Here is a 17077-nt window from a genome sequence, read left to right as displayed (position 1 = left end):
ATCCAGCAGTAAGGCATTTTCTCAGTGAGTGATCAGTGGGGGAGGGCCCAGCCCACTATGGGTGCTGCCATCCCTGGGCTGGTGGTCCCGGGTTCTATAAGAAAGCAGGTGGAGCAACCCATGTGGAGCAAACCAGTAAGCAGCATCTCTCCATGGCCTCTGCATCAGCTCCTGTCTCCAGGTTCCTGCCCTGTTTTTAAGTTCCTGTCCTTACGTCCTTCAATAATGAACAGCAACATGGAAGTGTAAGCCAAATAAACCCTTCTCTCCCCTACTTGCTCTTTGGTCATATTGTTTCATTGCACCAATAGAAACAGTAACTAAGACGTAGGGCTCTACATTTTAAGTACATAGCCAGCACTAAAATCAGGTTAGTATTTTATATGATGTATACAAGCATTCCTGATTGCCCTTTATGGTCTTCAATGATTACAAACAGAATTATGATAGAGACATGGCAGAAATTGAACTGAATCTAGACATAGGGAGATTTATACAGCTATAACTAATAGGCCAGTATAAATAGAAATCAAATACTCTCTGCCTTCTAATATGAGATTAATAATAACAGCTCACCCACTTATGCTGTGCTCAGCACTTCAAATACCTTAATTTTATTGATTTACTTCCTACCCAGGACACCTCTGAGGAATGGATGTTGTTGTTGTTCCCATTTGGTAGATAGGAGAATGGATATATCCGCGTGTCAGGGTAGATTGGGACCAGGATTTGACGTGGGTTGCGTGGTTCCAAACACAGCACCACGAACACATTTGTAGAGTGCCTCTTTTCGCCTGGATTTAATAGGTAAGTAAAGACCTGACTGTAAAATCCAATTCCCTCTTCAGCTACACGAACACAATTGGAGCCGACGTCTGGTTGGGCTGATGCTTACCACAAATGACCAGGCACGAAAAAGATCAGAGAGGAGGAATTAGACGCCCCAGTGAAGGACAAAGCTGTCATTGGCTCTTGAGAAATGTCCCAAGGGAACATTGATCGATAATGTGATCCAGAATATGGCAGCTCTGAGAAGACTGTCAGATGTTTCCTTTGTTTGGAATATGTGAGCATGATCACAGGCCCAGTGTGCTGATTAGCAGAGGTCACTGTTCAGATGTGTTCTCAGTGGGCTTGTCTAGCCGCCGTTCTTCTCATTCTGTGGACCACTACTTCCCTGCTAATGCTATGCTCTCAGGCATGCCTTGGATGGGATAAGAGGGAGTGTTCTAGTTATCTTTCTATTGCTATGATAAGAACCATGACCAACAGCAACTCGGGGAGGAAGGGATTTGTTTGGTTTATGCAGTCCGGGGCACAGCCCATCACCAAAGAAAGTCAGGGCAGGTACCAAGGCAGAAGCTGAAGCAAAAACTATGGAGGAATTCTGCTTGCTGGCTTGTTCCCAAGGCTTATCATCAACTACCTTTTCTATACCTTTCAGGGACACCTACACAAAGGTAACACTGCCCACAGGGCTGAGTCCAGTCGTATTGATCAGTAATCAAGAAAATGCTCCCCAAACCTGCCTGTAGCCCAGTTCTGATTAAGGTTCCTTCGTCTCAAAGGTCTCTAGCTTGTGTCAAGTGGACAGAAACTAACCAGCACATTTGGGGTAATCTAAACGCTCAAAGATGCTTACAAATAGATGATCACTTGGTACAACCAAGCACCACCTACCAGGGCTGGCTGGCTGAGCCCAGTGTGACACAGCAGAAAACCTTGGATTGATATGATGGGAGAATCTTACCCAGGGAGTAGCCTGTCACTGTGTGGAGTCTAAGCACACACTGTCATCTGCAGATTTTTGTATTCATTCAGTTATCTGACTCTTGATACCCCTTATTAGGTAGCTATGAGCTGGGTTCCAAGCAAACAGGCTCAAGCAAGGAGGGAATATGATCACCCATGTAGACTGTATTCCACTGGCTGAAATTTTATTGCTAATGTGTGCATCAGTAGTAACAAGACTGGTTAGACTGACCTCACGCTGGGAGAGGGAAGCGTTCTTGCTTTCATTCTGTGATTAAACTTTCTAGGGAAATGATCAAGATTGGCAAAAAAAAAAAAAAAAAAAAAAAAAAACCAAAAACCTGATACTGTGTTCATGAAAGGAAAAGATATACTTATGTATCTTCATGTCTGATTCACAAAGCCCTAGAGTAGCCAGAAGTGATGTGCCTTTTGGTGTGCTAGTAAAAAATGTGGGGACCCTTGTTAGCGTCAGGTGAGAGATAGTCAAGGCAACCCGTCATCAGAAGGTGGATAAATTCTCAGAGGAAGAGAGGAGCTCATCACAATGGCCAATGAAGTAATGAACTGTGTAAGGAGGCCTCTGTCTAAACCCAGAAGGTCAAAGTTCAGGACGCTTCTGTGGAAGTGCTGAGAGTGTGGTGTGCCTAGGACCATACACGCAGCATGTGGCTTGCCACACACTTGCTCTGTGTTCCCATGTGACTGTTGCTAAGTTGAATCCTTTATAACTAATGGATAACCATAAATATGATGGCAGCTGAGTAGAGGTTTGTGGAAAGCCACTGCTCCCAACTATTGGACCAGAGGGGCATAAACTTATCTTGTGATTGGCATTTAAGCTGAGCATAAACTGAGTCCCTCACCAGTGACTTGACACTGTCTCCAGGTCGATGATATTGTAAATTGTAGAAAGGTGTCCTGAGAATGGGGAAAGACCATATTTTAAGGATCAGAAGTGAAGCCGCTAAGAGTAGAGAAGAGCAAGTGGCTTTCCCTCTACTTTTTAGTCATGAACTCTGGCACTTAGCTTAGCTGGGCTGAAAACCTGGACTCCAGGCCTCTGTGCATGACTCCTCATGACACCCCATCTTGGGCATACTCCTATAGGGGAATGAGGCTTCTTCTTAAGAACCCCTTTATTACACTAGCCTCTGTCCCTCAGAAGGGCACACAATGGACTTCCAAAGACTTGCAGAAGTTATAATTTTTTTGTTCTAATTATTTCTAAAAGCTTTCTTTTCCTACCAAGTTTTATATGCTTTTGATTAATGAGGCATCCCCCCAGATTGTAACTTTTTTAACTCATCTCTGTTCAAAAGGCCATTATCATTCCTGTACATATTTTTGGCTTGGCATATTTGGGGAGATCTGGTTGCATATTTTGTTTTTGTTTCTGGTTTTCCTGTTGGTTTGTTTTCCTGGTTTTAGACATGTGACAGCTCAGGTAAAATTTGGAAAATGGAGACTTCTAGAATAAAACAACCTACAGGTACAACCTCACATGGCAATGCTACGTAGCCATGCTGAGGACAGCAGACCGGAATGACACATGGGCTGTGGAAAGTTCCATGCTAAGAGAAGTTCATGGGGAAACAAAGTGGTGTGAAGACAGTGAGGCTCCTTTTACAGTTTGGGACTGGGATCTTTGTTTATTATCTTTGCCCTGAGTCCTCGAGAGAGAATTATAGACCTTTTCCAGAGACTTCCTTGTCTCAAAGCAGACCTGGGAGAGGAAGTTTGCCGTTGGTTTTTTTTTTTTTTTAATCCATAAAGAAAAGTTGTGACCCTCCTGTAGAGATTGGATGAACTGACATGTGCTGTTGACATGAGCATAGCCATGTCACACTTCCTCAGTCCCATGGAAATGACAGAGAAGCCTCACTTTCCCAGCAGAGTCTCAGAAAAATGGGGCAGCCTTCCGCTGGTTCATGTAAGAAAACTGGCAGATGTTCTACCTTTAACTAAGACCAGTGTACAGAAAGTATCCTATGGGCTTTTCCTCATTAGGGCTGTTACAACCTGAACCTGCTTCCCTACAAAGACCTCCCCCTAAGACTAGCTGTTGCTACCTCCTTATACTGAACATAATAAACACTTTGAGTTCCTGGGTTGTATGATAAGTGCCTATCATCAGAGCCAGCACAAAACACCCTATTCCAGCTTCTGTATGTGCATCTGTCATTTCTTCATGTGTTTTTCCTCATGTCAACCAAGTCAGGTTTCCAGGACTGAGCTGTGCAGGATGTGGCAGCCCTCCTGTTCATAGTGATCTTGTGTCTAGGTAACATCAAGACCAGAGATGGGACAATGCATGCTTTAGCAATAAGAGGGGCTGGACAAAGAAATTGTGATGGGTTAAATCCAGACACAAGAACCACCACGCTCAGGCTAGCTACCCTCTTCACAGTAGCAGTCTTGACAGCAGGGCCTCCCGAGAGGCCCATCGAAGCCAGTATCTCCCAGATGGTGGAGTTTGCCTGTGATGGTCTTTGGTAGCTTTGGGAAGGTGATAAATGGTTTCCCTCTTCAACAGTTTCTAGGTTTCATCTGACAGATGAAAATCTAGTGATAGTGAGATACCCAGTTTCTTATTAAGATCATTCAAACCTGCAGGGATCTGAAGTATAAAACACTGAAAATTATGTAAGGAATATAGAATGGTTTCACACGAAGATCGAGGCTCCACTGAACTTCCCACATAGCCATCTCACAAGAACAGCGCTGGTCCTCTAGGGTGATGAGGAAAATCTGCTTCTTCATTTCTGTCTTAGGAACCTCGCGCTCCTTTTCATGTTATTGGCAGTATTTGTGTAGTATAACCAACTTCAGTTTTGCTAGCTGCCTAATTTTACATTTATCTGGCTTGTGGTGGCTTTCATTGTTTAGACAGAAGCCTAGACTCTAGCATGGTAACTCCAACTCTCTCCAAATGTTTCTAAGGAGTTAGGGAGAGAACCTCCAGAAGTTAGGTTTCACCCATTGTCTGACTGTAAATTAAAGCCAGTGACACTATTTTAGCTTTGTATGATGTTTTCTGAAACCCTCTGAGATTGTGTGGCACCCAGCAGGAAGAACATTTTAAGCACTTCCTCAGTTTTACTGAGCAAACAGTGAAAGGTTGCCCATTTAGGAAACAGTAGTTGCTGAATTTTTCTCATCAGTACATCTTCCACCATTCTGTCACATGCTGTAACAAGAATGTTGCTCACTCCTCGCCTTATGCTAGGCCCTTTATGAGGACCCTGGACAGATCCAAAGGCCTCTTTTTAAGATCGGAGTCATCTTTGCCTTGTAGATAGACTCCGTGAAGTATATACGGTGCATGAAAGTTTCCTCATCATGTATGTGTTCACAAAGATGGCAGGCACTATGGTGGCTCAACTGTGGCAGAGGTCATAGCTATGAGACACGGTTCAGCCTCGTTGAATGTATCCACTATGCCCCAATTCATGCTCCTCCCCATTGTCCTGCCTTCTTTTTACTAAGCTTCTATCTTGTCTTGCGTTACCCCATCCTGTGTTTGTAAGCTATGTTTGAATACCTTTCTCGTATGAGATACAAAGTGTGGATTGAATACTGACTGCAGATATGGAGTTAGAAGCGTAAAGAAAACTTGCTGCCTGTCATGTTTGGGGGGAGGGGTCCTTGGCCAGAATCCCATCATAGATGGCAGGGGGGAGGTCATGAAGTCCCGCTCCTAGGTGAGGAGCTGTTGGCAGTTGATGGCTGATGGTGGAGGGAGAGTCAGCGTTTTTCAGGGATTCGGTTCGTGAGAGCCTTCTCCTGCTCTAGACAGCCCCACATCCATGCACCTACAGGCGCCACTAAGTGCACTCAGTAGGATCTTTTTTTCTAAAATGAGCACATCTGGGGCTAGAGAGATGGCTCAGTGGTTAAGAGCCCTGAGTGCTCTTGAAAGAAACCAGGTTGGGTTCCCAGCACCCATGGGTACTAGGAACTCACAACCACTTGTAACTCCAGTCCCTAGGAATCTTACACCCTCTTCCGGCCTCTGGAGATACCAAGAACATACATCATGCAGCATAAATGATCATAAACATAAAATGTGAATAAAACTTTTTTAAATGGGCACATGAAGTTGGGAGTGATGAGGGATGAAGTGGAGGTGGATGGAGGTGAGGGTGAGTTTGTCAAAATATTATATATGTATGAAATTCTTAGACTATAAATACTCTAGAGAAAGAAAAATTGCACCAGGATTCCTCAAGAGCTCCGTGCTCAGGCTGCACTTAAAAAAAAACCAAACCCACTAAAAAGCAGAAAATTTAAAATCCAGTGTTCTCCATGTAATGAAAGGCCTGCGATATTTGAGCAGAAGAGGGGACCTTTTGGTGAAGAGGAAGACACTAGAGAGAAAGAAGAGGACTGAATGAAGACACTGAAGGAAGGATACAGAGCACAGTATAAGGACATATACACAAGTGCTGCAATGAAACCCGTTACTGTGTATGCGAACTTATAAAAAGGAAAAACTTCCCAGGCTAAAGGATGGTTCAGAGTTTGCACGGCTCTTGCAGAGGATCCCAGTTTGCTTCCTAGTGTCCATTTCAGGTAGTTCACCAGCTATAACAGCAGCTCCAGGTGATCCAGTGCCCTCTTCTGACCTCTATAGGCACATACACACACACTTTAAAAAAAAATAGCTATTATGTATGTCATCAAAGGTAAACCACAAGCTCTAAAGCCAAAATTAATTTGGGAATAATTTTATCCACCAGACTTTTTGGTAATCAATATTATTTATTGTCATTTTAATATTGTGTGATTACGCTGATCATTTTGTAAGGCCATATAAATTGTGGAAGCTATTTTTAGAAGTGACAGTGCCCACTATTATAAAATCACACAGGAGTCAAAAATAAACTCCATTGAAAGTACAAAATTAGATCATTAAGCTGCAATGCCCTTCAGAAGCAATCACTTTTTAAGTGTTGAAATATCAAAGAAGAACAGCCACCTTCCTGAGAGGCTGTTCGTATAATCTACACTTTGCCCACTTCGGAATTCTTCATACTGCCGAGTTACAGCAGCAGAGTGAAGGTAGATAGAAGATTAAAGGTGAGATGATTCGCAAACATGGAAAGCAATGCCATATCCTCTGGCCATATCTTGTCATTTTTCAGAAAACAGAAATATCTTATAAAAAGGTTATGTTATGTATATATATATATAAAACAAGCTTATTACTGTTGCTTTGAAATGCATTTGCAAGTAAATATTTCCAGACTTCTCTTTTATGTCTGGTACAATAAATGTTAAGAGAAAAAAATTCACACCATAAAAGATTGCTCTTCAGGCTCTTTAATAATTCCTGAGAGTGCAGTGTCCTAAGACCTAAAGTTGGAGATAGCCACCATAGAACAGCATGGACCAGAGGCTACAGAAAGACCTCATGGCCCTATCTGAGGGATCCCACAAAGTGAAAACTGTCAGGTGGAGAACCATTTGACTACTTGGCAAGCAGTGGGCACCAACACAGTTATACATTTGCCGTGGTGGAGGTGGAAGAACCCTGCCACTGGTCTTCCTATATGATTGTTTTGTCTATGAGCACATTAATGGCCTCAATGTGTTGTGTCTTCTTCTAGCCAAGTTTTCTTTCATCCTGTTTATTGCCCTGAAAGATGAATATTTATAATGACACTAATGGAAATCCCCTCATTCATGGCTAGCTCTCACCTACAGCAAGCTCCTGAAAACTTGTAAAGAGGGCCTTCCATGCATGTGGCAGTTTTTCATTATAATCACCCTCGGCAGAGAGCCACTTATGGTCCAATAAAAAAGCCTGGCCCCTGAGTAATGAGCTGATCTCCATGTAAGGGTACCAGGAGATCCATGTGTAGCTCCATTCCCTAGGATGGGTCCTGAGCTATGTAAGAGCAAACGCTAGCTCAAGGAGCAATCAAGCAGCATGTGTGCATTTGTCTCTCTGCTGGGAACAGTGGATGTGTGACTGGCTTCTTGGGTTTCTGCTTTGACCTTCCCGCAAGGTCATGGACCATGTGGGACCATGATGGACCAGGACCTGGAGTTATAATCTAAATAAACCACTCACTTCCCTATTTTCCTAGCTTTTTATTAGGATAATTTGCCACAGCAACAGAAATGACCTAGGATACATGTGTTAGAAGCCAAGTCCAGGCAACCAAGTTGTGGAAGCTTCTATTGAAGAAAGAAAAAAGCTATTGCTTGATGCTTGGTCAAGGCCTTTGAATGTGGACAATACACAGAGGGCCATTTGCCTAGAGCCCTTGTCCAGCTCTTTGACGATTTTTCTTTAATGCAAGTATTTGAGGTTGGCAGCTCAAACTGATAAGCACAATATAATAATAATAATAATAATAATAATAATAATAATAATAATATAGGATACTCAATGAGGTACATAACTCGCACTCTACTAGTCAGCCTTAGCTACTTGCTCTTAGGTCTTGGTGAAGAGATGGGGAGATAGAACCTCCCAACTGGGAAAATAAGAGAACCAGAGAGAACTCAAGAATTTGGTCCTAAAACACAAGCTAAAGGCAAAACGAGTTTTTAACATCCTGCCCCTTCCCATTCCTGAGGATTCTCATAACTAATCAAACAACTGGCTAAGTTTTGACCAGTTCAAAGCACTCACACTGTGCAGGAGGAAAGGGTGCTAATTACCAGCACTCCTATCTAGAAAGGCATAGGACTAGGAGAAAGAATGTTTTTAAGAAGCGCCTTGAAGTGGTAGCTAAAGGCCCAGTCTTCAGAAATGGTTTATCCCAAGATTTGAGAGATGAAGGGGACATCTCCTATTCTGCCTACGGTAAGGAAAGATGCTTGGTTTGCTGTTGTCTGGGAAAGAATAAAAGAACAGAGCCAGAAAAGAGGGGGAAAGAATCCATAAACATAAGGAAGCAAAGCAAGCTCAGAGCTTTGAGCAGATGCTCTGGGTTGTTGGAATAGAGTGGCATATTAGCATTCAAGAGATAGAGTCATCAGACATGGAGTCAAGCATGGGAAGAGCTATGGTGGGTTCAGCCTGGGGTGTCACCTAGGCTTGGAAGGACCACAGGCATGTACGTAAAAGGCTGAGACCAAATCTTCTGAATGCCAGAGAGAGAGAGAGAAGAGAGAGAGAGAGAGAGAGAGAGAGAGAGAGAGAGAAGAAGAAGAAGAATCTCTTTCCTTGACAGCAGGGGTCTGTTCTAAAATGCTGCAGGACTCATGGGTTCTAAACCCTGTGTCTTCCATGCCTTCCATGTGGTCACAACTTCAGCCCAAGATCATCTTTATAGGCATCCTCCCCTCACCTACGCTAACACATTTCTTTCCATCAATCTAATAGTATGACTATTCACGCAGTTAAAAACCACCCCTGTAGCCAGGGTCCCAGGGACTTTGGCTGCTCTTAACATACTGATTGAGCTGGGAATATCAGTTTGTAAAATGATGCCAGTGAGGAAAGACAGGTTAAATTCATCATCCACCAGGCCAACTTCAGTTTAAAATTCTATGAACTTCAGGCTGGAGAGATGCTCAGTAAGTAAGGTGCCTGCTGTGGAATCTTTCGCAGCCAATTAAAAGCCAGGGATGGTGGCATGCATCATCCCTGTTAACTCCAGTGCGTGGGGGTAGGGCACAGACAAGTGGATTCCATAATTCAGTGCTCAACCAGCCTAGCTGAAATGATGAGCTCTGGTTCACCAAGAGACTGTCCCTCAAAAGCGAAGGTGGAGAGATATTGAGAAAGACACTGGCCATCAGCCTCTGCCCCCGACCTGTGCATAACCCACTGGAATGCTTATAGCATACACAAAACATTCTGTGACTCTTATAGAATCATTTCATGCATTCCCCCTTCTGCTTGTTATGACAAAATACTATTGACTATTAGAATCTTAGAATCAGGATCTAAAAAATATAGAGGGAGATAGAGGGAGAAAAGAGAGAGAGAAATTACTCTCTTAAGACCCAATTCTCCATTAAGAATGTACACTTCGTAATTTACACTGGTTTTTCTAGTGGTAAGTTCTTTTTATTTAAGGCTAGAAAGTGTGAATTTTATTCACACACATAGTTCTCTGATTTTTTTCCCTTTTTATTCTTTTTTTTTTTGCTTCCTTTTTTTAAATTTTTTTTTCTGGGTGTTCTCTTATTTATGTCTGTGTTCACCTCTCATGTTTTTTGACAACCACAGGTCAAAACAAAATGGCCCCCATCTCTGTACCCTCCTAATTCCTAGGAAGGACCAGGCCTTTTGCCAAATGGACATGTAATAGGTGTTTTTCAGGTGAATTAAAACTGTGTATCAAGGGGGCTGGAGAGATGGCTCAGAGGTTAAGAGCACTGGCTGTATATCCAAAGGTCCTGAGTTTAACTCCCAGCAACCATATGGTGGCTCATAACCATTTATAATGAGATCTGGTGCCCTCTTCTGGCATGCAGGCACACATGCAGGCATAATACTGTATAAATAATAAATAAATAAAATATATTTAAAAAAATTGGGTATCAAATTAAATATGTTAAAATGCTGCTTTGTATTATGGAGTCTTGGCTATGCTGCAGAAAAAATGAAAAAATCTTAGTAGTTCGATGCAATAAAGGTTGTTGTTTTTTGTTTTTTTGTTTGTTTTTTTTTCCCTATGCCAAAACAGAGTTGGCTATAAGGTGAGGAAGTGCCTGGAGAGCACTACTCCTCTTCCTCATGGTTACCCAGGCTGAGGAAATTCCTGTTTCTGACAAATATATCTCCTGTTTTAACTTCCTGTTCTCAACAGCCTGCCAAGGTCACCTACTTTGGTCACATGACATCATACTAGACGCAAGACCAATGGATCTCTTTCTCTGGTTGTTTTATCAGGAAAAATTTGAGGGACTGTTCCGGACTTACGATGAATGTGTGACGTTCCAGCTGTTTAAGAGTTTCCGACGGGTCAGAATAAATTTCAGCCACCCCAAATCTGCAGCCCGCGCCCGGATAGAGCTTCATGAGACCCAGTTCAGAGGGAAGAAGCTAAAGCTCTACTTCGCACAGGTAATTCTTCACCCTCCTGTTTTAGCCCAGCAGTTCGGAGTACCCGTTGCTTTTGCAGAAGAACCAGATTCAGTTTCCAGCACCCATGTGGTGGTTCACAGACATCTGTTGCCCTCTTCTGACCCATTAGGGTACCAGGCACACACATGGTGCATTCATATGTGTGTGAGGGGAGCAATACATTCATGCACACAGAAAAGGTCGTTGTTAATTGAAAAATAAGTAAATTAAATTAAAATGTAAACGGGGACCTAGAGGGATGTTTCAGCAGTTAAGAGTACTTGCTGCTCTTCCAGAGGACTTGAGTTTGATTCCTAGCACTCATATGGTATCTCATAACTGTCTACAACTCAAGTTCCAGGGGATCGAATGCCCTCTTCTGGCTTCTACCGGTACTGCACACGTGTGAATTTGTCTGCTGTTGTAATGAGTTCAGTAAGAAGTTAATTTAGTGGTTGTATAAGACCTGTATAAGATAAGCCAGTCAACATTCCAGCATGGAGTAAAAAGGGGGACCATAAACCCCCACCCCCAACTGAGAGGCTTCTGAAAGTTGATGGCTGCTAGGAGAGGGGGAGGCAGTTTCCTTGGGAGGGTGGACTCTGGTACGTGGACAATGTTTCAGTGATTCCAAGCCTATGCTTATATGGACAGCACAAATTGCACTCAGTGGGTTAAAAAAAAACATAAATAACATGAGGTTGGGAGGGGAGAGGAATAGAAGCAAATTTGATCAAAATATGTTTATATATATATTAATATACATTATATATAAAATATGAATATGCATACATATGAAATTCTCACAGTTTTTAAAACAATGAAGGAAATAGACATGGACCATGATTCCCAGGTGTAGCAGTATCTGTGTTTTAGGGTAGAAGCTCTAAGAGCTGCCAAGCTGAGCTCTAACCAGGACCTCGCTGGGACTGAGTTCGCTTCTATAAGATGGGAATGATGACATCCTCAACCCTTATCACTGTCAGGTCATGATGATGGCATGGAAGGCTGTGTACAGCAGTGCCTGGATCTTAGTAAAGGCACAGTAAACTCCAGTGAGGAGCTTCAATGGCTGTGATCTCACCACAGTGGCTCCTAGCCTTCCTGACAGGGTTATGATCAAACTTTAAATGATAGGCTTAACGCTCTGCTAAACTCATTCATGACGAAGAATTACAAATCCATGAAAATTAATTTTATGCTTTGCAAAGCCAGATGCTCACTCTTCTGAATTGTTCTGGGGAGTTATTAGGGATGTTCATAGGGCCTACAATACTGGATGGTTAGTATCCATTCTCCATCAAGGCCTCATCCATCACTAGGCAACAGTCACCCCTCAAGTGATCAGTGGCACAGTGCAAAGATCCTGGGCTTCAGCCACAGACTCCTGATAAAATCCTACATCTCTTATAAATCCATGTAGCTAAGACAAGTCTCAGATCATCATTTACTAAAACCTGCATCAGGACCAGCTATAATAGTGTATGCCTGTAATTCCTGAACTCTACCACCTGAGGCAGGAGATCTTGCATTCAAGGCCAGCCTGTGCTACACAGGGAAATGCTGTCTCAAAACCAAAGACCGTGTGTATATGTGTGTGTGCACGCAGTATATATAATATATTACATATGCAGATATATGGAGAGATATAGATAGACAGATTGATAGATACATAGATAAATGCATAGATATATAGATAGGTAAGTTAGGTTCCACTAACAGACAACATTGAGTTACCATGTGACTTTGCAATACTCTTCTAGGTACTAAAAAATAGGGAATCAAAACAAATACTTAGGCAGGAATATTCACAGCTGCTCTGTTCACAATAGGCCAAAAGTGAGAACAACCTAAGTTCTTCAACAGAGAAATGGGTAAAGAGACTTTGAATGTGGCATGTCAACCCAAAGGAATTATTATCCAGCCATAAGAGAAATATTGATAATCCATCATCAAAACTTGAGCCTTTAGAATGTGATAAGACCCAAAAGCTCCCCTGTTCCGTGGTTCCACTCTCATAAGATAGTTAGGTAAGCCCATAGAAGTAGATAGAACTTGACAGCTGTCGGGGGTAACAGGAGGCTACCGTGTTAGTCTTTATTTAAGGGGTGCATAGTTTCCTTATGGCAGTGGGACGGGTTAGGGCAGTGGTTCTCAACCTCCCTACCGCTGGGCCCTTTCATATGGTTCCTCACGTTGCGGTGACCCCACCCCCACCCCAAACGACTTTTGTTGCTACTTCCAAACCGTCATTTTGCTGCCGGTATGAACTGTAGCATGAACATCTGGGTTTTCTGATGGTCTTTGGTGACCCTCTGTGTCTTTCTGGCTATCTAACCGAAACTTATTGGTGAGAGCTCAAGGTCAAAACAAAACCCAAAAGACAGGGGTGACGGCATCAGAGGTCGCCCCCTAGCTCTCACGTATACACACTCACACGTGCACACAACCTAGGCAGGGCTCGGCAGCATGCTTTTGAAGCCCTCTAGCTGACCTCGGTGCTCCAAAGAAGGAAACTGCTGTGTAACAGCCTGAATCAAACGGTGAGTACATGGTCTGCAAAAGGGAGGGATGGCTACTGCGGCGTGGCCATCAGCGAAGCCCTGCCCGGCTGGAAGCGCGGAGAACCATGTCTCGTTGTTCTCTGTCTGAAAGGTCCAGACCCCCGAGACAGATGGAGACAAACTGCATTTGGCACCCCCGCAGCCTGCCAAACAGTTCCTCATCTCGCCCCCTTCATCTCCTCCTGTTGGCTGGAAGCCTATCAGCGATGCCACGCCAGTCCTCAACTACGACCTCCTTTATGCCGTGGCCAAACTAGGACCAGGTAAGCTCTTGACCCTCCTGAAAACTAAGACTTTGTCAGCTGCCTGCAACTGCCAAGCAAAATTAACAAGCGTGGATGCGCAGGCTTCCCATCCCACCTGCATTTCTAATGGATTCCTTGCTCCCTGTGGACAGCGGGACAGAGGGATGATGGATGAGAATGCAGTGCCCAGCTCTGCACCTTCTGCAAAGCAGTGCAGGATCGTCTGCTGATAAAGCTCTGGTTCTGGGTTGCAATACAGGATTTAAATGCAGAGAAGGCTACCCGGTGCCTGGATTTCTCTATGCATCTTGAGCTATGCAGGGAAAACTGTTTCTCTCAGCTAGCAAGAGGCTACTGTGCTATCTTACCAATTTTATTTCTCTCATGGGTATTAGTATGCACCCTGTAATCCTCTGATGTGTGACATCCTCCTCATCAGAATGAAGACTTCCAGGTACCACAAAAAGTCAATGAGAATAACCTCTCTCCCTCTCTTGAAAGATAGATAGATAGATAGATAGATAGATAGATAGATTAAAGTTGTTCCCCTGTTGGTACACTGTAATCCTATTTGTCCATTCTGGTTACAGATATTTGCTGCCACACTTTACTTTCCCACTCTTTTGTGGATAAATGTTTGAACTATTTCCAAGTTTTTGCATTTACTGTCAAGCTTCCCTTATCATTCTTGTTCATATCTCTTTATGCGACTGGCTGATATTATTTCAGATTTCATACCCAGCAGGGATACCATCTCCAATTTCAGCCAGTGACGCTCCTTTGTACTCCAAATTGCTTTTCCTTGTTTTGACAAGGAGAGGAAATAACTGAAATGGAAGGGGCTAAAATCAACACTGTGGAGATAAAGGGTGACTGGTGGGCACCTAGGTCACCTCTTTGTGCTGATGGTGTTTTTAGGGTGAATGGAGACTTTATAAATACAACCCAAATAGCCACCATAAGAGAAGTAAAATTCAGAAATATCCCCTGATTCTAACCTACAGGTGAGCTTAAGAGCCACCTGCCCCTAAATGCCAAGTTCTAGGAATAATTAACTTATAGTACAATCTTCCCAGTATTTATTACACAGTCAGGGACATAGAGTCACCTGATTCTGGAAACCTGATTCTCATATACGCCACAGTTTTTGTTTTTTGTTTTTTGTGGTTTTTTTTGTTTGTTTGTTTATATATTTTTTAAAACCATGGGAATTAGAGACAGCAATGGTCCTAATGTGCCAATGATTGAAAGATTCCTGGGATATGGGACTTCTGTGTTCAAACCAGGAATTTCCCAAGAATAAATGGTCACCCATTTATGAAGATGGGGCTGTTATGATTAATAAGCATTCTCTGTGAGAAAATGGCTGCCTGTTGAGTGTGGGGCCTGCCTCAGAGAAAAAGCTTCTCCAGATGAACCAGTGAGCCACTTGGCTTCTAGGGCCTTAGAAACGGCCATGGTTTCATCTTCAGAGAGCCACTGTGAGGAGCAGCAGGTGTGCAGAATGGCCTGGTGAGTGAGGTGATGGCATTTATGAGTGCCTAGTTCACTGAGTGGAGTCCTGAATCTACGCAGTTTCCACTCAGGAGATCCATGGCTGTGGAATGCAATAGCGTAGTGACATGTCCAAAGTCAAGTCTCCCCAAGTCAAACCTTGGAAATCCATTACCCATCACGATTCAGGGACCCTCTGCAGCCAAGGGGACCCTGTGGGTGCCAGCTTGCCCCTGCTATGAATGGACACATGAGTGAAAATGTTGTATGTTTGTTCTGAATGTCAGCAAGTAGAATTTCCTGTAGATTCTCCAGGCCTCTGCTGGGCTGACTTGCCTTGTAGAGGACTAGAGCCTGGGATCCCAAGGGAAGAACACAGCCAGGTAATTCCAAGGCTGGACTCATCATTCTTCACTCTAAGTGTGAGTGAGTGAGTGTGTGTGTATGTGTGTGTTTGTGTGTAGGGCAGAGGTAAAATTCTAGTGCCACTCATCAGGCATCAACCACCTTTTCTGCTGTTGGTTTTGTTTGTGTGTGGAGTCAGGATCTCCCTTGGCCTGGAACTCATCAAATACTAGCTAAGCAGACTGGCCGGAGAGTCTTGGCCACCCAGCTGTCTCTGTCTCCCCAGCACTGGGATTACAGGCATGCACCACCATGCCCCAAGTACTGGAAGAATGTTTACGTGGCAAGCACTTCACCAGCTGAGTCATATTCCAGTCTTGTCTTTGCTCTTTACCAAAGCGGCTCCTTGTATAAAATGTGCTGAGATCACAGCTCAACTGACCTGTGATCCACCTTCTTAGAGCTGGCAACCCAGTAAAATTCTAGCCATTAAAAACAAAAAAACAAAAAACAAAACAAAACAAAACAAGGATATAAACTTTCATTTGGAATCACTGTCAACAGACAATGGTACAGTGAGTTGGTGAGGACAAGCCTTAATTACCCTCACTGACTAGAAATCACTGTCAAGAACAAGAGTGACCTAAAAGATTAAGGGAAGGGACACATGGGGCAGGGATTATGCCCTAGAGGGGAGACCCCCACCCACAGAACCTGCAGCAAAGGATGCAGGGAGGAAATGACCTCAGACATTCTGAAAAGGAGGATGTGCGAGTTGAGCACAAGTGATTGACGTGGTTCAAATGCAGGCTAACCTACGGCCGTTACCTTCCTGACGCACACACATGTACCTTGTACCGTTTGGGAAGTGCCCTGGAGCTACTGTCATCCCCGGGGCACAGACTAGGAGGCTGAGCTGTGAGAAGACAGATGGGTTTTCCCAGGATGATGCAGCTGGATGGTTGTCTCTTCTGATTCCAGCCAGTGACGCTCCACCTCTTGGCCAGATGGTCTTCTGTTATGGAGTGTTGCCAGCTTTAGGCCCATTCTGCTCAGGCACTGGGTAACTTCTGTTCTAACCTCAGTTGGTGGTGATCTTTAACACTACCCCAGCCTTTCAGTAGAGTGCACAGAGATGGGCTCATTCACTGCCATATCCAATAACATTTGCCAAGGTCACCGACATGTAGGGCTTCTTCCTTTGCAAGGTCAATTGGTATTGCATCCTTGAAACACCTGCCACCTGAATGGATTTGGGGGTGGGCATTATTATCTGCATTTCTTGCCAGCAGTTTAAGGCTGTTTCTCTTTGCTTCCATATCGCGTGAGGATGAATGACTTGTTCATCCAATAATGGGGATGAAAATATCACAGAGGTCATATTAGAGGCCATCATCATCATTGCTGAAAGAAAACACCCAAGATGCGACAATTTATTTAAAAAGGGAGATTTGTTTTGGCTAGTACTCCTAGGAGCTAGGAAGCATGAGGACATACTGTCAGCATCTGGTCATTCCCAGGTTTGCAAGACAGAGGCAGGTGGATCTCTGCGAGTTTGAGCCAGCCTAGTCTAATAGTAAGTCCCTGGCCTGTTTTCACTTAGATCTATGTGGTGAGACCCTGTCTTTAAAACAAAAACAAAC

General features: G+C 43.6%; 1 protein-coding gene across 2 annotated transcripts in view; it reads left to right on the top strand.

Moving 5' to 3' along the window:
* The window catches only part of Rcan2 (regulator of calcineurin 2), a 212208-nt gene that overhangs the window by 182938 nt on the left and 12193 nt on the right, over positions 1-17077 (top strand). For both annotated transcript variants that reach the window (XM_021643193.2, XM_021643194.2), the window contains 2 exons: positions 10613-10786; positions 13442-13613. In XM_021643193.2, coding sequence (XP_021498868.1) covers positions 10613-10786; positions 13442-13613 — 346 coding nt within the window. The remainder of the gene's footprint in view (positions 1-10612; positions 10787-13441; positions 13614-17077) is intronic.

The sequence above is a fragment of the Meriones unguiculatus genome, chromosome 16 (assembly GCF_030254825.1).
Source record: "Meriones unguiculatus strain TT.TT164.6M chromosome 16, Bangor_MerUng_6.1, whole genome shotgun sequence".
Classification (NCBI taxonomy): Eukaryota; Metazoa; Chordata; class Mammalia; order Rodentia; family Muridae; genus Meriones; species Meriones unguiculatus.
The sequence above is the reverse complement of the archived record's forward strand: the minus strand, read 5'-3'. Positions and strand labels throughout refer to the sequence as shown.